Source organism: Porites lutea, chromosome 5 (genome assembly GCF_958299795.1).
Source record: "Porites lutea chromosome 5, jaPorLute2.1, whole genome shotgun sequence".
NCBI classification, from domain to species: domain Eukaryota; kingdom Metazoa; phylum Cnidaria; class Anthozoa; order Scleractinia; family Poritidae; genus Porites; species Porites lutea.
The window spans coordinates 11169587-11193258 of NC_133205.1; the positions used below are offsets into that span (position 1 = coordinate 11169587).

At 38.3% G+C, this 23672-nt stretch overlaps 1 protein-coding gene across 1 annotated transcript; it reads right to left on the reverse strand.

Annotated features, from left to right (window-relative positions):
• Nucleotides 1–97: 97 nt before the first annotated feature.
• On the reverse strand, nucleotides 98–23424 carry LOC140936267 (DNA-directed RNA polymerase III subunit RPC3-like). Its single transcript, XM_073385707.1, has 15 exons — nucleotides 22815–23424; nucleotides 18148–18220; nucleotides 18029–18053; nucleotides 17855–17923; nucleotides 14297–14332; nucleotides 12970–13062; nucleotides 11993–12073; nucleotides 9478–9529; nucleotides 8715–8775; nucleotides 8476–8542; nucleotides 8086–8169; nucleotides 7238–7339; nucleotides 4796–4845; nucleotides 4474–4632; nucleotides 98–2482 (listed from the first exon to the last, which is right to left on the reverse strand). Exons 1-15 carry the CDS (start codon nucleotides 23368–23370, stop codon nucleotides 2413–2415), a joined length of 1578 nt encoding a protein of 525 aa, XP_073241808.1. The 5' UTR covers nucleotides 23371–23424; the 3' UTR covers nucleotides 98–2412.
• Between the last annotated feature and the right edge of the window lie 248 nt (nucleotides 23425–23672).

A 23672-nucleotide genomic window follows, 5' to 3' on the forward strand; every position in this document is an offset into this window, starting at 1 on the left:
GGAAAGAAAACAGTGCATATTACTACGAGAGGAGATAAAGTAAAAGCTTATCTTAGGGTGATTAAGCCAGAGTGAATATTATTATACTCTAACACAATTAGAGAAAAATAAATTTTATAAGAACGGTTATATATATAAAATAATATATTTAAGAGACTGTTTCAGTCTTAAAACCACATTTATTTCAAACCTTTACCGTAAATCCTCCATAGAGAGGAGAAGTGTGACATCACGTTACCATGGTAGTACTATTTCTGAATGACAACAAAACCAATGACGATGGCGACGGCAAGGGGATTGGCAATAAATAATATGTTTATGGTAACAAACAACAACTTTGCACTTGCATCTTACTATTTTGTCATTTCTTTGCCGTCATTGCACCACTACGACATGAAACTTCCTAATTCCACAAGTCCACTTTATGGAGTAGGTGAACACAACACAAAAATCGTCACTTTCATTTTTTTAAACTTAGAAAACGATAGATACAGTCCCAAAGAAAATTTCGTCAAGATTTGCCAAATTAAATGAAATTGAATAAGATCAGTGAAGTTTGAAATAGTGCAAATAGCCTATAAAGTGACTTTTTCGGTTTGTTGTCATCCAAACATGACATAACAACGTCTCCTCTCTATTTAAAAGGGCCCCGGGGGTCCTACTTATTTCAGGCCCATTTGAGGGGGGGCTTAATAGAGATGGGGGGTTATTTAATTTAGAAAAGACATTGGTACCAGTTCCCCATAAAGAATTTATAGAATACAAAGTGGAAAAGCTCAAGAACAAGAAGGTTGGAGGTCATGCAGATGAGGATCAGAATCAATCCAAACTTCCAGTTGGTAAATAAACCATCCCGAATCAGTGCACACAAAGTTTTATAGTCGTGATTGACAAATACAGTTGCTCATTTATTAGTGAAGAATAATTAGGGGTGGGGAGGGGAGCTTATTAACTTTCTTCCCCTGAAAAGGGGGGCTTGTTAGAGAGAGGGGGCCGGGCTTAATAGGGGATTTACGGTATAGCAGTATAAATGAGTATGTTCTGTCTACTTGTATCCATATTAAGTTTGAAAGTGATATTTATTAGATTTAGATGAAGATCTTGGAACCTCGATTTAATGAAGGGCCTATAGACTAGCAAAATATGTTCACTGTCATGAGGTTTATATAATTATGTTGTAGTCAATTTTTTATCTCTGGTAATTTTTCTTTGTCTTTTGTTTCAACTTCATTAGCATACATTTCCATACCCAAAAACAGAAGAAAAACAAAAATTATCTGAGAGGAAAAATTAACTAAAACATATATAGAGAGGTTCTTTTCCATACATTTTCCTCTTATTATGGTGAGGAATTTGGTTCGGTATCCCAAGGACTTCCTTTAATTGAGGTTCAACTTATCTAGGTTCCACTGTATTGTAAGGTCTTAAGTCAGAATCTGACCAAAAAGAACCATCAGCAGAAATTTAAAATTGCTTCTCAAAAGAAGTAACAAAGAGAACTAGTTGATAAATACATCTTTAAATGTGGTATCTGCTGTGGGTTATGGATGCACAGGGCCACCAAGTACCAGAAACCTGCATCTTTTTTTTTTTAAGTGACCATGTGCATTCTCTACATGCGTGCATGAGGTATAAATATACTAATACATTAGTTTTACTGTTTTAGAGCGGTTTTCATTTGAGTGTCGAAAAGTAATTGGTTTTGCACTTTCTACACGATGCGATTGGCTTAAAAGATTCGCGCCACCTTTTCATCCAATCAGAAGTAAAACCAAAGCCAATTGTGACGCGCTCGCACGATTTTCCCGCGCTTTGCGTCAGCCACATGTAATTACTTCGAGTTTTGATTGGTTCAATGTATTGTCTGTGTCCTATGTGATTGGCCAGAGTAATTACTTTGGTTTTGGTTTTACGACACTCAAACGAAAACCACTCTAGTAGTGTGAATAATGAATACTCTCTCTGTGACTTAGAATGCCATTATTTTGATTTCCACTGACATCACTAATAAAAAATGGAAATAAGCCAATTTTCTGTTTTTTTGTTTTTCCTGCTGCGTTTAATTTTTCTATATCGGAGCTGTAAAGTAGTATCATGTTGGTTTGGATTTTGGTGAGTGAAGCGGTGTAGACATGGAAGTTACTTTTAATAATCAGAGACTCTCTTCTATGTCATACAGATTGTTTAAAAACTGACAGTTATTCTCTCCAGCATTTGAGTCCACCAAATGTTCTGAGTTATTTTCTGTTATGACGCTTTTATGATCACTGCAGAAATATGGCTTCAGCCACATTTCAAGAAGACCCATTAGTTCTCATTCGCGAAGTTTCATTGCCGCGAAATAGTAACAATAAGGAACTACAAATGATGCTTTGTATCCGTAGATTTCCTTCATTCTTTAATACTAGACTTCTAATGTGAAGCAATGTACTGAGAAAGAATGAAAATTGTTTCATCCACTTGTAACTCACTCTGTTCCAACCTGGAAGAATACAAAAAGGAAAAACAACACAAAAATTATTTGTGGACATGAAAAAAGTGACTCTTCGATGGTGCCAAATGTACCAGTGGGTGAGTTAACACTAAAAATTAGTTTTATCAACTGAGTTGAAGTTTGCCACCGTAGTAGATTCAAAAAACGGCCTTTCAAACACTAAAGATGTTCTTTTTAGTAGATGCTCATATGACTGCATCCCTCTTGAGTTAGCCTGCGTTCGAAAGGGAAGGGGAAGGGAATTAGGGCGCGAGACACCGCGCGAGGGAGGAGGGGAACGGAGAATTTACGATTGACGTCAAACATACATTAACAGCAAACGTCGTCCAAACAGGGGCACTCATTGACTTCTTTCGAAGGAGGAAATATTGCTAAGAAATTTCTAAAGCTCGAGAAAGGCTAAACCGTTCCACTCGCATAAAGATATTTGGAGTTTTTGTCTTAAACTACCTACGATTTTTGAAGGTTGTGTTATTTTTAATTACAAAGATATATATGGCGATCAATGTTAAAAAAGGTCTCCCCAAAAATTTCGGTACAAAGACAAAGCATCCACCGAAAATTCTCCAATGAAAGTAAGGCTAATCTATGTGCTCAAACTTTCGACTGGACACTCCAGGCTACCAAACAGTTTCGGATAAGACGAAAAAGTCGCTCAAAACTTTCGAGACGACCACAGTTCCCCTTAGACATCCGAAAAGATACACAGTTTATAATGCAGGTTCAAATTTACCAAACAGATTTCAGACGACACTTCTGACGTATTTAGAAACATTCGGTCGTTTGGTGCCCCTGGTCCAACGTTGATCCACGCTTGTTATTCATTGCTGCTAATAACACTGTTCTGGTATTCAGACTTGGTTTTCTTCCCCTTTTTAATCTGGAGTGACTCAATTTTGGTGACGTAATAAATGTTCTAACTTTTAACAATGAAATGCGAAACTCTTGATAATCAAGCAAGAATCTGATTAGATTCAATGATTTAGCTATATTTCGCTACTTCCTACTATTTTGGTGTCTTTGTCAAGAGGGGCGTCTATTAGACGGGGCGTTTATTAGAGAGAGGAGTCTAACACAAACTCATAAGCGCAGGGGGAAGTATTAGAAAAAGGGCGTTTATTTGAGAGAGGGCGTCTAATACAAACTTGTAAGCGCATGGGGGAGTATTAGAGAAGCGGCGTTTACTTGAGAGAGGGCGTCTAATACAAACTTATAAGCGCAGGGGGGAGTATTAGAGAAGGGGCGTTTATTTGAGAGAGGGCGTCTAATACAAACTTATAAGCGCATGGGGGAGTATTAGAGAAGCGGCGTTTACTTGAGAGAGGGCGTCTAATACAAACTTATAAGCGCAGGGGGAAGTATTAGAGAAAGGGCGTTGACTTGAGAGAAGGCGTCTAATACAAACTTATCAGCGCATGGGGAAGTATTAGAGAAGGGGCGTTTATTTGAGAGAGGGCGTCTAAGAGATTGTTTACAGTAAAAAACAAGTGGCTGAGGTTACTTCATGTTTAGTTTCAAATTCTGTTGTTTTGGCTTGCTTTTATTTTGATTTGGTGTTCTAGGTGATGATAAAAAGACTAATTACTTGGGACGAAAATTCACATGCTAAAGTGAGAACAAAATAGGTTCCAGTCAACTTATTTTGTGAACTATTGTAGCGTCAGTTTACTGGGTCAGATCTGTGTTTAAATTCAAACATTTTATTCCGAAAATGTTGAAAGAAGAATATCACGAAATTTGGAGAAAGCCAAAAATGTATTTGAAGTAACGTAAGATTACAAAAATATTCCGGTTTTCATAATTGGTGAGGGAAAAGAGTGAAACTGGCCAAAAAAAAAACTTTTTTTAAATCATCGTGTGGCTTTCATTCCAAGAATTCATTCCACGTTATATTAAAGAGCCTTTTGTACAAAGAAGAAAAAAGGTACTTGCTTATCGACAAGAGTTTCCCTCATACCGGCTGCCCCTTGCATACTTACTTGGCGAGGTTAAGTTTAAGTTTTTTAAGTTGTTCCCTTTCAGCAGGTAGAATGAGTTCCTGTAGTTCAGCTATCGCCTCGGCTGATGTCTCTTCACCATGTTGGGCCTTCAGAGAATTTATTGTGGCTTCTAGTCTTTCCTCTTTTTCCACCAAACGCCTTGAATCACACAAAAAAAAACCCTGATAATCAATCAATCCTTCTTTATTTCGTAATGCTCACATCTTTAAAAGGACATATCGAAGAAATGGTTAACTGTTGAATCAATTGAATTTCTACTACCGTAAATAGTTTTTCTTTTCAAAGAAATCAAACATGATACCTGTGTTCTTGAACTTCAGTTTGGCGCCTACTCATCAGATTTCCAAGCGCCTGCGAACAGAAAGAAGGCTCAATCTTAGCATAAGCCTAGCCTCCACGCAATCACTTAGCTAACCAAGAAGCATTAATTTAATCAACAGGCACGATTACTCGTAACTGTGCAAAAGTAGTAACGCTGTAGCTGAGTACGCTTAGGGACAGACCATTATTTTTTCTGGAGGGGGGGGGGGGGGACATTTTTTTTAAAACATATATATCTCCGCAAACATTTTTTTCCATCGTCATCTTCTTGAAAGCAATTTTTTTCCATATTTTTGTTCGGTGTTCTTTTTCTTTGTGCTAAATATTACCATTGCCTCGATAAACTGTTTTTTGAAGAACCCAATCAATAGTGCTATAGCCACTTTATATTGTCGATATACGCTCCACTCGCCTTTTTCAATTTTTATCAGCTACTGACGCAAATAAAGGGCAACCAATAGGAAATAGCCAAAGGGAGTAGCGGGCTTTTTTGCGATTCCACAGTACCGAAGTCCTGATCTTCTTTGATGATGTTCCCACAGGCCATCATACCTTTACCACCTGGGCTGTGGTACCCGGTGTGAAGGCAGGCACATTGCCGATTTAAAATGATTGCCATTGCCATAGGTCACACCAAATAACTTATAAGTAGTAAGTGACCCATTTAAAGCTTTGATGGTGATATCATCAGGAAGGTGACTTCTGAAATGCCCCCTTTTCTAGAAAGAATGTCAACATTAAATGGCAAGGCAAGTGGCATTCCTTCGATGAAAACCCATTAAAGTTCTGACCTTAAGCCGTCACGTATTAAACATCATCCGTTATGTAGCATTATTTTATGTCGTTCAAGTAATTCATTGACTTCTGAAATGTGTCAGTAGTATTATGATATATGTAGCAAAGTTTGAAAAATATTATTTGTTTAATCCAGTTTTGAGAAAAATACCTGGTATATGAAGTTTTGCAGTGGGACAAAATATTGACAAGTAATGTTGAGATTTAATTGCCACAATAATTCCCATTGTTTTTAAAAGAAAGAATCAGCTATTTTCAGATTTGTTACACTGAGTGACCATTCGCGAGCGTAGTAGTAGTTATCTACCCGTCCGAGAATTTTGGTAATCGCGTGACCGTACGTCCGCTCGTCCGTCCACACCACAGGCATGCCAATGTAAAATAAATCAATAAACAGGTATGCCAACCTAAATACAACTCAAGGTTATTTTGGTAGGAAATCGCATAGCCACCCGCGTCTTGTAAAGCAGAGACAACTAGTGGGTCAGTAAAGACGAAAACAGACAGCGGAAACTGAAAATAGAGAAAGATAAAGACAGAAAAAGAGAAAGTAGGCGACAGGCCAGCGAAGCTCAATGAGAAAAATAGTGGCAGAGAGCTAGAGCGAGAGATAAAAAACAAAGGAGACATTTTTTGTTGGAAGAACAACATGAAAATTTTATAGCGGTGGTGAGAAAATGAGAAATGCTAGCGACCACCAAGGTGAAAATGAGTGGCAGTTGAAAAATAAGTGAACAAGAGCACGTACGACATTTCCTCCATAAAACGTGTAACTAGGAAGTTTCTGGAAGGTTCACGTTGTAGTCGTGCAAAATAACGGCAAAGAAATGTAGAAAAGAAGTGTGCTGCACATGCAAAGTTGTTTTTGGCTAATTAGACCTATTGCTGTTTTTTCACCGTTCTCGTTGCCTTCGCCGCTTAAAGTGATGTTACACGAGACGATTTGCAACAACGATTTTTAGCGCAACACAGCGTTGCAACATTGTTACAAAATTGTTTGGAATAGTTACAACATTGTTCCAACATTGCAATGCTGTGTTGCGCTAAAAATTGTCGTAGCGAATCGTACCATGTAACATCACCTTTATCATTACACGATTTTATATTTTGTTTGAGCAAACTATAATTATTATCGAGAGCTTTTCTTTTAGCCCTGGCTAAATCTATCTATTATAAATCGTTTATCATTTCTGTTAATTTGCGTTTGATAATGGTTACATGTCGTCGCCGAAATGTCATGTTTTTAACGCGCTACTTCTTGCGCCTAAATTTTTTACAAAATCTTTTATTATCAGAAGAATAAAAAGACTAAAAACACGTTACAAAGACGAGAATTGCACAGCACAACGAAAATTTTCCAGATAGAATCTGATGACTATTCTAAGCCTTAGTATGTGATTCTGAGGTGTAAGTGTAACAAGAATGCAACAAGGGATGTTGAAAGCGATAAGCTTTATCAGCTGCCGCCTACAAAGGAGAATATTCACTGAGAGACATGTCCAACTGAACAATCTCCATGAACAACAAGATCCTTGGTACAACAGGGTCTTGGTGCCATTACCTCATCTTTGACATTAATTGGCATGGTTCTTTTGTTCATTATTGCCGGCTAACCCTTCCTTGTTACCTGATATGACTTTTCAATCAGCATTCTGCTCAGCTGTTGAAGATCCACAGAAAACAAATAAAATGTTCTGGATGGAGCATAATCAGAGGCTCGTGGAATTTCCTGTTGGCAAAAAGCAAGTGTAAAATTAAATGGTACAATGTGGTTGGCAGTTGTTAGATGTAGTTAATGCTCCTGTTCACACAGTTCTGACAAGTCCCAACAACAGTAGCCTGCGAGCAAGCTCTCTTTGGTAGGGGAGCTCTGAGGGCGCGCGGGGGCAGGCAAGTTGCTCACAACCTGCAGCAAAAGCGACCTATATAAATGTAATGACGATAACTTTACTAGCTCGGCGTGGGTGCTTAGCTAATCAAGGAGATTAATAAACAGCGACCTTTTCTTTTAGACTAAGAGTCAGAAATTGAATCTATGCACAACCATAGAATTTCTAGCCAGTTATGTTTTGCGAACTCTCAATCTTTCCCCAAAAGAGCACAGACAGTGATTTTCGAGGCACACATATTTAGCTTGAAGGTCGCACTCTAACCCAATCTTTTTATTGTTTTCGTTGCCCAATCTCAAGGTCCTCTATGCAAGAAATACGCTGGCAGAGCAATTAATTTGCGACGAAGATGAAAAATCCCCAGGTATACTTCAATGTGGTGAACATGCGCGATCCAATATTGTTGGAGATACTATTTATGGACTCAGTTGCCTCAACAAGCACAATACAAAAGATACCCCAAGCAGTCAAACTTCACTGAACAGCCCCCAACAGCACCCTTGCAACTGGGAGTTGTTTGTTAACAATACTGAATCAAAACAAAACTTAAAAAAGGCATAAATGCTGGTAAAATTTCAAATGGTACCTGCAGCGAAATGAATCTCTCGGCAAATAACTTGTACAACAGCTCTTTGGCATCTTTAGATGGAATCATTGCTAGCTCACCTAACTGGAGTTGAAAACAGATTAGAAATAAGAAAACTTTTAATAAGAACCTTTTTACTGGTCACAAGAAAATATTTATCTAGTGGTAGGAGATTGATATTCTTTAGGCATCTTCCCGAGAAAGTTTAGGAAATGAAGATTTACTTACATTGGTCTGCTCTGACATTTGTAAATTTTACAGCTGAGAAATAAAAATCTTCTTGACTGATTTAGTCTCATGAGCTTTAAAGATATAATTATGTATCATTAGTGTAGGCCTTCCGCTGTTCTGAATCAAATCTTTTCCAAATTCACTATTTTTAGAACTTACTTGTTTCTGTTCCATGTGCTTCTTAAGTAACAGCAGTCTGAAGATCCTAAAACATCTGGATCCAAATCTATAATCAACACAAAGGACATTTTCAAAGTCTCTGCATTTGATTAACCCGGATCTACTTGGGATAATGACCAATGTCAGGGTAATTACTCAAAAACTAAAATTATGTTTCTCTTCCCTTTTCAATGACACTACAAGAAAGAAAATGTAATGATAAAAACCATTTCTCGCACCTTTCCTGAACAATGGATTCCACCACATTTTGACAAAGTGTATCAACACACTTCTGCATATCTTTAGCACTCGTTAAGGAAAAATATATAATACTCGATATTTCCAAGACTCGTCCAGGATTGCAAGTTAATGAGATTCATTCTCCTTATGACAGACAACACAAAGTGTCCTCTAGCCCTAATCCTTACCTAAACGAAAGGAATCACTTCTTTTTACATGAGGTCACATGGAAATTAGAAATGATTGTGTCTAATATGAAGTACCTACGTTCCAAGTTTTCTTGCTTTTATGGACATAATTGCAGATAGTAATACTACAACTGAATTCAAGTGCCAAAAATCAGTACTATGACTGCCTTGTGTGAACAAATTACCTCAGGTCTGTTAGCATAGTTCTTGCAATTGCAGGCTTTCTTCCTGCTGTTCTTTACTACGAACCAACAATGTTTATAGAAAAATAATCTGTTCCAGGTTATCAGTGAGCAGGAAGCCTTTTTGGCAAAGCAAAATTGTCTAACATTCCACTCAGTCAAACTCTTGATCTTTAAACCAGACCTTAAATAGATTTAAAACGTGTATGCATTTTAAAGGCCAGGTCTTAAAATGGGTGTATGAAATTGTAATATGACGTTTTTTGGTCTGAAATAGGGTCAGGATTTGGAGAACCGGGTGGCACACCCCCTCCAAGAATTCCCAGGAGTACCCCCACTCCCTGAGTATGCGACTGGCCCTCGATGTGCGACTGCTTATAACAAAAGGATACTGATGCAGTACATTCCTCCTCCACTCTCTCCGGTTTTTGAAACTAAATTATCCTGGTAAAAAGGAAATAATAATAACATTTAACTGCAAGATTTATGGCACTTCAAATATCAAATGATTGCATAACTGAGTAAGACATTTCAGTGTAGATTTGATATGATACCTAATAATAACACAGTACGCTTTTTCCTTGCAATCCTCATACCATTTGTCTGCCTTCTCTAACATTAGGGACCTTATTATCCAATGACACGACTAAAACAGTCAGCTCCAGAAAAAATTGCCAACATTTGACGAATTGAACGAGATGGATAAGCGCGACTTCACTTCTTAAGGTGACTCGACCCAGTTTTTTTGGGGGGGTACCATCCTACTTTGAAGCTCTCTGGTATCCCCACCTTTACTTTTATCGTAAGTCTAACACATAGAATGGATAACCTATAGATCAATCTACAATATAACATAAAATATTTGGCGATCGGAGTAAATGTCACGTGGTTATAATGCCACGCCCCTTTAAGGTCTGAGTCGAAAATCTGCTGTTGCAGGCATTTTTTCGTGAAAATCTCTCGGCTACACATAGCGCGCATTAGTGCCTTGCGCTGAACAGAGTTTCACCAAAATCGCAAAGACCCAATTCAAGAAATTCAGCGGTTTCCAAATTTAGGTCATAATTTATGCGAAAATGATAAGCAAACTTTACACGGATTATATCTAAAAAACTATAAGATTCATCTCTTTATTTTGAGCATCCTTATAACAGATGGGTCCTTGCAAGTCAGCAAAACGCTTTAGGGCCTTGTAAATGCGCGCGATTTCGAGCAAAGCAAACATATAGAAATTATAGTTTTCGCTATTTGTTGACGTTTGTCAGCGTTTAAGAGTCTTTCTCACGAAAAATGCATTTTCTTAAAAATTCGTAGTTTTTTTTCCTTCAAATATTTTCAGGGCCACAATTGATTAACTAACTACCCGGACTCTGAATTTCATGGTCATTGAAAAACTGTGACATTACCTTCTATAAGCCCAAACTTGAGTAAACATTGAAGATTTTTAGCGTTTTGACTGAGTTTGTGCTTTGGGAGTTGTCTATTGTTTCTAGTCTGTCATTATACAGCATTCTTGTTCAGCACGCGTGCAATGACCGCGCTTGGCTGACTTCCGAATGCTCACCGAGATATGATCAGTTTGGTACAGTGAGACAGGCCATCGCGTGATACATACAGGTTTAACTCACAATTTTTAATCAATTCTCGTGCTTCTTGTGCCTTTGCAAAAAAAATCAAGAAGTGCTACACACTAAATCTACTTACTATTAAAAAAAGATCATTTTTTCATATGTTTAATGCAAGCCAATAATTGAACCAACTCGTGACGGGAATATCTCGGTGAGCATTCGGAAGTCAGCCAAGCGTGGTCATTGCACGCGTGCTGAACAAGAATGCTGTATAATGACAGACTAGAAACAATAGACAACTCCCAAAGCACAAACTCAGCCAAAACGCTAAAAATCTTCAATGTTTACTCAAGTTTGGGCTTATAGAAGATAATGTCACAGTTTTTCAATGACCATGAAATTCAGAGTCCGGGTAGTTAGTTAATCAATTGTGGCCCTGAAAATATTTGAAGGAAAAAAAACTACGAATTTTTAAGAAAATGCATTTTTCGTGAGAAAGACTCTTAAACGCTGACAAACGTCAACAAATAGCGAAAACTATAATTTCTATATGTTTGCTTTGCTCGAAATCGCGCGCATTTACAAGGCCCTAAAGCGTTTTGCTGACTTGCAAGGACCCATCTGTTATAAGGATGCTCAAAATAAAGAGATGAATCTTATAGTTTTTTAGATATAATCCGTGTAAAGTTTGCTTATCATTTTCGCATAAATTATGACCTAAATTTGGAAACCGCTGAATTTCTCAAATTGGGTCTTTGCGATTTTGGTGAAACTCTGTTCAGCGCAAGGCACTAATGCGCGCTATGTGTAGCCGAGAGATTTTCACGAAAAAATGCCTGCAACAGCAGATTTTCGACTCAGACCTTAAAGGGGCGTGGCATTATAACCACGTGACATTTACTCCGATCGCCAAATATTTTATGTTATATTGTAGATTGATCTATAGGTTATCCATTCTATGTGTTAGACTTACGATAAAAGTAAAGGTGGGGATACCAGACAACTTCAAAGTAGGATGGTACCCCCCAAAAAAAACTGGGTCGAGTCACCTTAAATGACGTCTTCGTAGCCGTCGCCGCCATTGCCGTTGCTTGAGCTCCCTATTACTGATTCTTTTTATGTGCTTTTAAGCCTTAAGTGTGCAGTAGTGTGTTATACAAAAAGTTTCATCCCTTCCCCACTATTGAAGCTAGGTGTTAATTCATGTGTTGAGGCGAGGTTCAAATTTCTGTAGTTGAATTTAATCAATGCTAATTACTGCTTTATCTTCAATTGTTTTGTTCCTAGGAGGTAGTTCACTAAAAAATCAAGAAAAAGCTGGAACACTACAAGTAAATACCTTCTCATCTGTAAGCAAGGAAAGATACTGAGTGATCTCGGTCTTCTCCATTTTGGGGGTGATTGACAAGTTTTGTGAAATCTGTCAATAAAATAAAATATTGTCAACATAAAATTAACTAGCATGGAATGAAAGATGGTAACATCTAAGTGTCTCATGGAATTAGCCTTGAGTTGATCCAAAAAGCTCATGCCTGTTCCTTCAACACATAGCGAATGGAAGCACCCTACCACCCAGGGGTGGAAATGTCATTCCGTTACAAGATAATAGTCCTGTCAGTTTCATAACCACAAGCCTGTTCCAGGCCCAAGTTGTGCGCGTCTTATTTTCGCTTTGCTCATTTTAATACGTTCCCACTATACTATCTGAGAGCCTGGCACAGGCTATATAGCCACAGAAACAGGCTAACAAACTACATTACAACTATACATTGTGCTGCAAGAAACTTAGGGGCTGAAAAGAAGGTTATCACCTCCTTCCTGCATCTATTTTTCCTACAAGTAATGCCTGTACACCAAATGCAGATAGAATCACACACAAATTAAACAGAAAGCAAAATAACAACAGATTTTCAAGATCAAGCTGCCAATTTCATTTACAATGGAGGCACAGTGGTCTAGCCGTTGACACATCAGATATTTTGACTATGGTCAAGCCCTGTAAATACATTGTTCAACATGTCGCAACGACACGTTGCAGCGACAAATTTCCTCATGTGTACTGGATAATTCTGTGAAAATCTTTGTCTCTGCAGCAGAATTTTGTTGCAGCAACACGTTGCTGCAACTAGTCGCCAGACCTGTACACACAAAGTGCTCAGTCGCCGCGACTTGTTGCTGCAACTTGTCGCCTAGTGTGTACGGACCTTTACTTTAGGCTAAAAACTTTGCTCTAGTTTTCCCCTTTCTATCCCTATGTATAAAGGGTCATAAAGCGGTACATAAAAGCAAATAAATATAAACTAAAGAAGTTATTACCTGATGGAGTGATACAGACTGTGATGTTGGTGACAATGGATCTCTTTCCAGCTCACTTATCTTTAACATTGCATTGACAATCTCGCCTGCAAACTAAAGGTTCATTATAATATAACTAGGTATACCTATTGATAGAGTGCCAATGAGCGAATCATGCGTATTTTGCTTAGGAATAAAATTCCTTTTTTTTTCCCCATTTGACCGTTTCTTGGGCCCTTCCTCTTGTAAGGATTATTTTCTTGAAAAGGTGTTATGCATGTAATTACTTTATGAGGTTCCGGAGGAGAGTCAGTTCTCAGATTCAGTCTGGTGGCTTTACAAACCTGCTGTGTAAAAGAGTGAAGTGTCATGAGGGATCCTTTTTGAAAGAATAAAATCAGCTTTGCAGAGGAAGCGATCGGCAATATTATTAAGTCCAGCTACAAATCTACTGTCGGTTCGGTTTCACATCGCAGATAAATATTTGCACAGTTTAATCATTTAAACTACCTTTCAAATTTCCCGAGGCTTTTTGTTACCCGACTGAAACTTAGAATGATTCCCTGCGCTATTTGAAATGTTTCCCAGGACATGCAATGTATGGCACGTCGGTATTTTATTTCATGGCTTTATAAACTCGGCCAGGTTTCGAAAAAAATGCTTTGTTTTCTTTTCCTTTGTCGTTCGCTTTAGGCTTGGAATTCGCTTTTATTCTCATTTTTTTAAGTTGGCTGGTTAGATTTTTTCCCCTACACCAGGTTTTCCAACAGAAGCGACCGTATTCTTCGTGTCAAGCTTTCCTTATCTCCTCGTGTAATCTGATCCTTTTTAGTGGTGAGAATAATGTGTGTTGCATATGGAATACTTTTGCTGTTTTACAAACTTCTCTTTGTTAAAACTTACCATTATGGCCCCTAAAATTAATACAGTATATATCAAGTGCTCATGTTTCTTGACTACAGTGGCCAGGTTTGACAAATAAATTTAGGTAAATAAACACAGGAAGTCGAGACGGCGGGAATGGTGTGAAATTTTGTATTTTAAAAAGCGTGCCACATTCAACTTTAGCCCATGCGATAGGTACTGCCTTTTGATTGGTTGACAACTGACCACTTGGTCTCAGGGGAATCTACATTACACCAGGTTACACATTTTTCAGCTCGATCGAGAATTTTTCTGCCTCTCAACCCAGTCTTGCGCGGCTCTATTCTGCTGCCGCCTCGCCATCCAAGCGTCTTCGCTCGGATGGCTCGTTGGCAATTATTCCTCACTGCTAAATATGAATGTGTTAATAAAGACATGAACCACGATAGAGTTTTAAATGTAATTTATTTACACACAGAAATACCTTGTCAACTTTATTTGTCACAGCTGAAACAATATCCTAAAAAAGAAGATAAAAGATTTGTGGATACAACAACTACATATTGAACACTGCTTTTCTATTCAAAAAATTAATAAAGTTTGATGCTCTCAGGCCTAGCTCTCATAATAATATAATGATGAGTAGTAGTCACAGCTAGATACCACATACGATCTACTAACTCTGTGATAATCCTGGCACTTTGTTCCATACTTTTGTCATTCTCTTTCACACAAGTTGCTTTGATCCATTAAACTGAAGTCATGGAACAGATGGACTACTAGGGTACTTACCATTTACATGGAAAAACCAGAAAATCCTGTTAGAATATTAAATGGTTCGTGCCATTTGGTTTGGGAAGCTTCAGAAAATAATGGCTGTGATTTGAGGTGTTGCAATTTTCCTACTCTTTTTAGTCTGTTAAGCTGATTTGGATATACTCTTTTGCAGGTTGTTCTCCAACCACATCAAATTTTCTAGTTTTATATTTATGTACAAGATTTCCACAAGAGTGGTTTGTGTAAATGTTAAGCCCCCCTGCTTATGAAGAGAGAATGAGAAACAACAGACTAAAAAACCGACAAAAATCTAAGCAACAAGAAGCCTTGTTCATCGAAAGCCAGAAGAAGAACAAGCATTCCTCCAGAATATTACTCTTTGTTCATGCTGGAAAAACAACAGTCCAAGAATAAAAAAAGCCTATGTGAGGCCAAACTGATTCCAGTGCACATTCATGCTGCTAACAAAAATAACATCAAGATGATAGGCACCATCATCTTGTGATTCTATGACAGCTCCAAATGCAGACAAAATCTCAAGTGGATTGTCTATGTTATGGGTGATGCTGACAAACTATCCCTGAGCCAGGAGAGTTGCACAGCCCTGGGCAGGTTCTCTTTGCACTTCCTAACTATGGATGAAGCCCTGTACTTAACACCAGCAACAAAACCGGACAAGGTATCTGAAGCAACAGGAAAACTAACCCATGCACTGTATCATATCCACCTAAGAGTGCATTGAGCTTGCCTTGTAACTCTCCACATCACCAGTTCCCACTGCCTTGACCAACTCGTCTACCATTCCCAGCAATAAAGGATAACTTGCAGTGCCTTAAACAATGCCTCCTGAATTACTACAAGTCCAACATGCTTGATTCATGTGAACACCAACTCCTCCTCTGACAAAGGGCATACCTATAAGTGTTATGGTTGTTCTCACAGTGACAATAATTGTCCACTACACCATGTCCCAGTTCCACTTCACAAGCAGGTAGATGTGAAAGCTGGCCTTGACGAAGATGTAGCATTGGATGTCCTTGAGCCAGTAGCAATGGAGTGAAGTCATCAAACAGTTGTAGGATGATCACCACCTTGACACCTTCATCACTCCATGGGGAAGGTACTACTAGCAACATCACAGACCTACCCACTTGGTTCTGAATCATCATCCAGTTTTCTATGATGCCTCCAGTGCTACAGAACACAGGCTACCTCAACCCAGGCACACCAGTTTCGTTGGGTAAAGAGCTCAATAGACTTTTTGAAGAATCTATATCGATTATCGTCAGTGAGATTAAAGAGGGTGTCTGAATCTTTGATACATCAAAACCACCTTGCCTAGCCATCAACTTGCAAAGGATACGGTATCAGGTCCTGGCTCAGAAACACTATAAATATCCATTCACAGAACCCTTTACTACTGCACAAGCTGGAAATTAACACTTTTTGGCAGCCACTTCACTCATGCTGCTGATTCATCTATGCACCAGTCCAGGGAAAGATCCTAGAGGTAGTAGACGCCCTCAACAATTGTAGCATCCTGATTATTATTGTGGACCACAAGCCAATACAGAAAGTGTTTGATGATCGATTTCTTGATGAAATCTCCAATGCCTGCCTGCCCAACCACAAAGAGAAGACAGTATGCTAACAATTTCACAAGGCACATTTTCCTGTTGTACTACATGAGGCTGCCAGTGCTTTCTCCTGCCATCCTACTGGCCCAAAATGATGTTTCTACCAGATGACATAACAGCCTCAGCTACTTTGGTTGCTCTGCTCCCCTTGACCCCTCTGCCCACTCATTTATGGCTTGCATGAGCTTAGCCTAATTCCAAGCAGCGTCAATCCTTAATTAGCACCAGTGATGAACCCCTGGGTTCATCAGCTTCCTCAGCGCTAAGTACTATGGCAATCATGTGGGACAGCGTCCAACAAACAACAACCAGGGACAAAGAGATGGCCCAGCTGGTCTCCATTTCAATTTTGCCAAGATCTCCATCCTTCCCTCCAGGGGTGCTATCAGTTCTGGAAACATCTGTGCATTGCCAATGGTCTCATCCTCTGCAAGGACCATATAGGTGTAACAACTTCACTCAGAACACATATCTATATAACCCACTCAATTCAATACATCAAGGAAACTACTGTATTCTGGCCATGCATCACTCCAGCTATCATGGACCTGGTGGCAAATTTTACCCACTGCAAACACATGGCACTGTCACAACCTAGTGCTACACTAGTGCATACTTTAAGTACATATTGGCTGATTTCTTCCGGTGAACTACCTTACTGTTGTGGGCTGCAACTTAAACTCACACATCATTGAATGGGCACAAGGGGGCTTTAAGGGCTGATTGACTGAATGATGTTTGATGCACATTTGTGATGTTTTGTATCCCTAATGAAAGTGCCATTGACATCAACAACTTTCATCTGGGCATTTCCACACTCAAACAGAAGGGAAGAAGCGAAAACTGTTAAACTGCTCATCATCAACAACAGACCCCAATGGCAACCTAAACACTGACCCACAACAGCCTAGATACTGACTACATGCCATCCTCCAGTATCCCAGCACTACTTAGCCAAACACCCAGCTATCCTCCACCAAGTGCACATTTGGCAGACTAATCAAGGACTTCAGGAAATAAACCCAAGCGCACGCACAGCCACCCAGATGCACCATTGATAACAGTCACCAACACATCAACATGTTACCACTAAAGCCTGACCCCACTTCACCCCATTGCCAGAATCATCCTCTATGCCAACCCCACAAGAATCTGTTCAGCCTCTTATGGCTCCTTTGCCAAGACCACCAGTAGGAGCTAGCTCATTGGACCAGACCTCACATGCAACTCCAACACCAAATGGTCCAGCCCCTGGCTTCTGCCGATCCTCTACTTGCAAGCCCAACTGCACCTCCTGCTGAGTCCCTAGCCACTAGAGAAACCTCTCTTAGCCATGTGGTGACTAGTGGACTACAACAAGACAGGCCTCAAGGAAAACTGAACACTAAACACTTTCAGACAATATTAGGAATATTAGGCCGGAAACATTTCTATTTTGTGATGTCAGGTGATGTTGAAGTAACCAATGAGAGTGTGCACACACCTGGATAAAATTCTAGGTATATAACGATAATAATAATAATTACATTTAAGACACTCAGTAAAAAATTAACACCTTTCACTCTTCCTGCAAGATTTTTAGTGCTTTAAGGTAGTTATTAACAAACACATTGCGTGTGAATCCTTACCATGTCAATAAAGTGCTGATGAAACCTGGGGAAATTCACTTTCCACAAGATCCCTTCATCTTTAATTTCCTGAAATATAATACAAACATTATCTGAGACAATATATATACAGTCCTCCACAGCACTTTGAACACTAAAAGGATTTGAAAAAATTTTAACTTTGTTAATACTTACAGAAGCTCCTTTACTGCAAGACAGACTAGAAATAAAAAAATATGTGTTGGACTCATCAACAGATATTTACAAGCAAAATATGAGAACATTTTACTTGACATGGGTGGTTGATAACCAACCTTGCCTCTGTTTTCTGCTTCTTAGTTGGTTGGCCGCCATCTTCGATAGTCCTTTTTCGTTTTGCCCCAGGTCCTAAAAAGTATATTAAATCTATTAACCCTTGACCAACATAAATTTTCTCCTAATGATATCTATACATTGTCTAGAGATTAGGTTATGAGAACTAATAAAATGATCACCAAAGAGAAAATGCCTTGATCTTTTATCAAATTCTCTCCACTCACTCTTTGAGAGAATGTATAGAGATCAGTTTGGAGAATTTGTACATGTACAGTGTATATGTACAATGTATTTTGGGGCTTTAAGTTAACTATAAAGATCATGTGTCCTGTGGGTAATCTTGCCATGTCTGTTTTACATCAAATTTGTACCTGTTCCAGCACAAAGAGCATTTATCTATACGGTCAAACCTCTATAAAGCAGTCACCCTCAGCAATTAGCCAGGTGACCGCTCAATCAGCGACAAAGTTAGTTGAGACACTTCACCCTAAAAGGGGTTGTCTGACATTTTACTGACTTCAAAAGGAGAACATAAAGCTTTTCCTCCCCCATCCCATCCACGCAATGTTGTGCCTCTGTTCAAGCTACCTACAGAAAAACATAGGCACGTTAAACGTGCATGAGCTATTTTGAATGCTTCAGTGTAACTATAATACTTCGGTGTAACCTTGCCAAGAGTGATGAATCTACCTTTTTCATCCTAAATGTAGATTTGGTTTTTGTGCGAAATTGGGTATTGCGCTACATAAATGAAAACGCGAAACGCTCAGCTGAGTCTTCCCTCTGTCTTTCCCTGTTACATCTGGTGCAAGTTGAACAAATTGTTTAAGTAAAATAAATTTCTACTCACCAAACGTTGATTAGAAGGAAAACTCTAAGGTTTCCTCGGAGTTTCTTAAGCCAAAATGTGACTCATCGAATACCGAATAGTTACGAAATACCAGGATTTTTATCATTGTGGTAGATGGTTGCATCATCATAATTCACGAGCTTTTTACGTGCGATTCTACTCAGTGAAACAGTCTTTAACTCCGACAACTTATTTCTTCATGTTTAAAAGCTATTGCTTCTTAAAAGACAAGAGCCTTTTTTAAGGCATTGGTTACAAAACGAAACAGGTCTTCATACGTCCAAGTTACTATTTATCGTTGTGAAAAGCCAATCTGCATGAGATGTACAGTCACACAGCTGGCACGTGAAAGTGTTGGACTTTGCCCCCTTACGTGGTTCTTACGTGAGGTAATTCGAGTTATCACATAGTAAACTAGTACCAAAAGAATTATAAAAATAGCTCTTGCACACAATTTGCACGTGAAGATGTTTGTCTTTGGCCCTTTTACAATTCGTACATAAAAAAAAAGGCAAATTGTTTACCACAAAATTTTCTCAAACAATTTTAAGAAATCACCTCGGCTTCATTACAACATCTGCAATTAAATTATGTTTCATGCAACGTCAAGGTTGATAACCAAACATTTATTAACATTTGTGAGACACTCTTTAACTCCGACAACTTATTTCTCTTCATGTTTTAAAGGCTATTGCTTCTTAAAAGACAAGAGCCTTTTTTAGGGCATTGGTTACTAAACGAAACAAGTCTTCATTCGTCCAAGTTACTATTATTATTGTGAAAAGCCAATCTGCATGAGATGTACAGTCACACAGCTGGCACGTGAAAGTGTTGGACTTTGCCCCCTTTCGTCGTTCGTACGTGAGGGAATTCGAGTTATCACACGGTAATCTGGTAAACAGAATAATAAAAATAACTCATGCACACAATTTGCATGTGAAGATGTTGGTCTTTGGCCCTTTTACAATTCGTACGTAAAAAAAAGGCAAATTGTTTTACTACAAAAGTTTCTCAAGCGATTTTAAGAAATCACCTCGGCTTTATTACAACATCTGCAATTAAATTACGTTTCATGCAACGTCAAGGTTGATAGCCTAACATTTATTAACTTCCAAGAAAATTATCAAACTGCCGAAATATATTTCTACTTGTATCATGTTACTCCACTCAATACAACAGTATGTAATTATTGTGTCAACTAGCTTCTTCCAATTTTATTCCCTAACGCTACTGTTTCTACTTAAGTTACGCATCTTTACTAAATAAAATACGTTTCAGAAACTATAATACTTAGTATGCAGGACGGATGTATCATGTTATTCACTTATTATTCTTTTTTGTTGTTGTTTTGCCAGAACGAAAAAGGTCTGTTGAACTTTGTAAGCGAGAGAATAATATTTTTAAAGCTTGTTTACAGGATTAACAATACTCGGTACGGCTTTCACAAAAATAAGCTGCCTTTTTAAACTTCTAAAACCACATTTTATAGGGCGCATACTTTCGAATTAAAGTCTATGTCTAAATATCAATTATTGCTTCATTGGAAGAGCTTTGAAAATATATGATCTTTTATATCCTACCCAGTTATAGCAGGTGAAAAAGAACTCATACTGACGTGCATTGTACCGATAGCCGAATTAGGTCAGAAATGCCTTGAAGCAGCATCCATACTAAAATATGAACCCTTAAACAGCTGCATCACTGTACACAGCGTTTGAATCATGAAGAAATTTAATGTAATTCTTCCAAACACCTGTAGCCGTAATAAAAGACGAAAAAATTGTGAAGAATCAAGATGGCGGTCTCAAAGTGCCCTTGTTCGACCTTTACCAATGCCATGTTTAAATAGATGCCAAGATCTCATTGGTTCCTAAGCATCAACTCATAGTACCTTCAACCTTATTGGCTCTTGCAACAAACATCCCAACATACAAAGCCACAAAGATACAAAGCCACAAAGTTACAAAGCCACAAAGATACATACGCTCACACCACTGACATGTGAGCTATTTTTTCAAAATAGCTCAACAACGAACATCCCAACTTTGAATGGAGAGGAGGGGGGAGCGGGAAGGGGTGTGGATTCTTTTGCTCTCTGAAGTTACCCTATTTTAGGACAATTTTGTCTCCTGATTGGCTTAATAGAGGTTGACTGCTTAATAGAGGTTTTCCAAAATTAAGCCCATAATGTGGCAGAAATTGACATAGAGGGCAACATTTATCACAATACAATAATTATTGTTCACAACAATAGAAACGGGAAATATGATAAAAGTATTTGGAAGTTCTGAGGTGTTCATACCTAAAAATAAATTGTACAGTAATGTAATTCGTCATTAAGTGTCTTTTCGATCAAACACATCATCTGCATTTATTTTAAAACCTCATTCAACATGAAGAGAGAGATGTGTATTTAATTTATGTAGATTACAATGTTACCTATGTTGCGTTTGATGAACTGTGAAAGAAACTGGAAATGCTTCACTTATCTTCATGTTAAAAAATATGCTATTTTTTATTAACTGCTATGTAACAAGGTAACCATCTAACAGAGGTAAATTACAATGAAATTAGCCATTTGGGAAACCCAAATGGTGACCACATCTGCTTAATAGAGGTGACTGTTGAATGGAGGTGAAATTTACAGTAAATATGGGAAGCAGATTTGGGAAATTGAAAGGTGACCTCTTAATAGAGGTTTGACTGTACTACACTCATAGAGAGTATTTTGGTACTTTCAACACTTTTTAGTTCTTATGGCAACATTTTTACAAACAATCCATTAATTTTATTTTCTGAACTGAAGCCTCTTTTTCATATCAGGGGTCAGTAGAACTGGGGTTAAGGATTTGCACATACCGTATTTATTCGACTATAAGCCCAGACCCCAAACTTTGAACGTGTAGACTCGGCATAACCAGAACCAAAAATAAATCGAAAACTCCCGGCTATAAGCCGAGACCCATGCATTATTACAAGACTGAATTGCTAACTACAGGAAAACCTAACATTTTCGGAAAAAAATCACATCGATTGTCATAAATGAGGCTTAGACGATAACACACATGCGCGTATACAAGAGATGCAATGGTGATTTATTATGCAAAAAGCTTCCCTCTTAGAAAACATACGCGAATTAATAAATATTACCCCTAACTAACTATTCAATTGAAAAGCAATGAATCTTAATTCAGATGAATTAATGTGATCCAAAAAATGAATTTAAAACTAACTGTGTTGTTAAGCAGCATCACCAGTACCTAGACATCCGTAGCGTCTATCAAACAATCTTTCGGCTATAAGCCGAGACCCCCTCTAGAGCCCAAATTTTAATTCACTTCAGTTTTAATTTGTGTAAAAATTGCTCGGCTTATAGTCGAATAAATACGGTAGTAACAGCTGATCGAATGGTTTGGAAAGAAGTACTGCAGAGAATCTTAGTAGAGACTCAAGGCTGCTAATGACGATGTTTCGGATGTTCCCTTGCTAACAGTCCAGAACAAGAATTTCTGCACTGATTTACAGCATATTCAGCATAGATACTTTGTAGGAAACCAAACAGTACCAAACGTCAAATGACTCTGAAGACTAGAAATAGCATTAGGAAACTGAGTGAGTTTAGTTCCAGTTAAGTTTTCTCTGTATAATGATCCTAACTGAAACTTGACATGTATCCTCAGTTTTCTTAACCAAATCACTAAACTTCAGTTTCACTGGACACCATTCCGCATTCGTAAAAATCCCCCAACCATAACATTAACCTTAAATTATTATACCTGCAACACAGGCTACAATGGTTATGAATCTATACATCACCTTGAAAGTTCACTCCAGGGGGGAGGGTATACAAATCAGTTTCACAGTAGCTATTTGTGTCAATGATGTCTTCATGAGGTGATTGCACTCTTTGCAGAAAATGTTTCTTTACAAGATCAGCAAATGTTGCATTGACTTCATATTCATCTACGTCTAGGTTATCTTCCACCAAATGGTTCAAAACTTTGGAGACAACTTTGCTCATGGCTACTGTTCCATGTTGTAAAACTTCATCCACAATCAACTCTCCTGTGTATCCAAACAAAGACTTTGCACAATAGATAAACCGAGGAGCCCGAGCACGAAGAAGTGTATTTGATATCCATGCATTATACAAGGTAACGTTCTTTTTGTTGACTTCAAACGTGACAAAATGATGCTGTATAAGGCAACACAAAGACTTTTGAACTTGGTCACGAGATAACTTAGTGTCATGAATAATATCTCTCAAAGGACGAGGACCTTTTGCAAAAAGATAGGTCCCGACCTTTTCTACGATTTCTCCGTAGTGTTCTTTTAAAATAAAAGCGGCTACTCGCTTTTGCTGGACTGACATAGCACCTTGCTTTCCCACAGCTATTTACTCAAAGTCGCCGTGGTGGTGCCCGCCATTTTCGCTCCTGCATTTAATTTGATCAGCGAAAACCTACATCGCTAAGTTCTGATTGGTAGACGATTGGTAGACGATTGGTAGACTTCGAAGGCAAGCAGCCAATCAAATACTCGGAAGAATTCACCTTTTCCTTAAGTTTATAGCAGAGTTGTAGACAACTTGTTTAGCTTTGTTTAGCTTTGTTTATAAACTGGCAAAATCACAAAAACGGAAGAAGAGAGATCGCAAGCCTTTTAAGATCGAAC

Coding starts and splice junctions, on each gene's coding strand:
- LOC140936267 (XM_073385707.1), bottom strand. CDS start 23,370: ATGTCAGTCCAGCAAAAGCGAGTAGCCGCTTTTATTTTAAAAGAACAC. Junction 14,333..17,854: donor ATCAGCACTTTATTGACATG/GTAAGGATTCAC, acceptor CTTCTTTTTTAG/GATATTGTTTCAGCTGTGAC. Junction 13,063..14,296: donor TGACAAATAAAGTTGACAAG/GTATTTCTGTGT, acceptor ATGAACCTTTAG/TTTGCAGGCGAGATTGTCAA.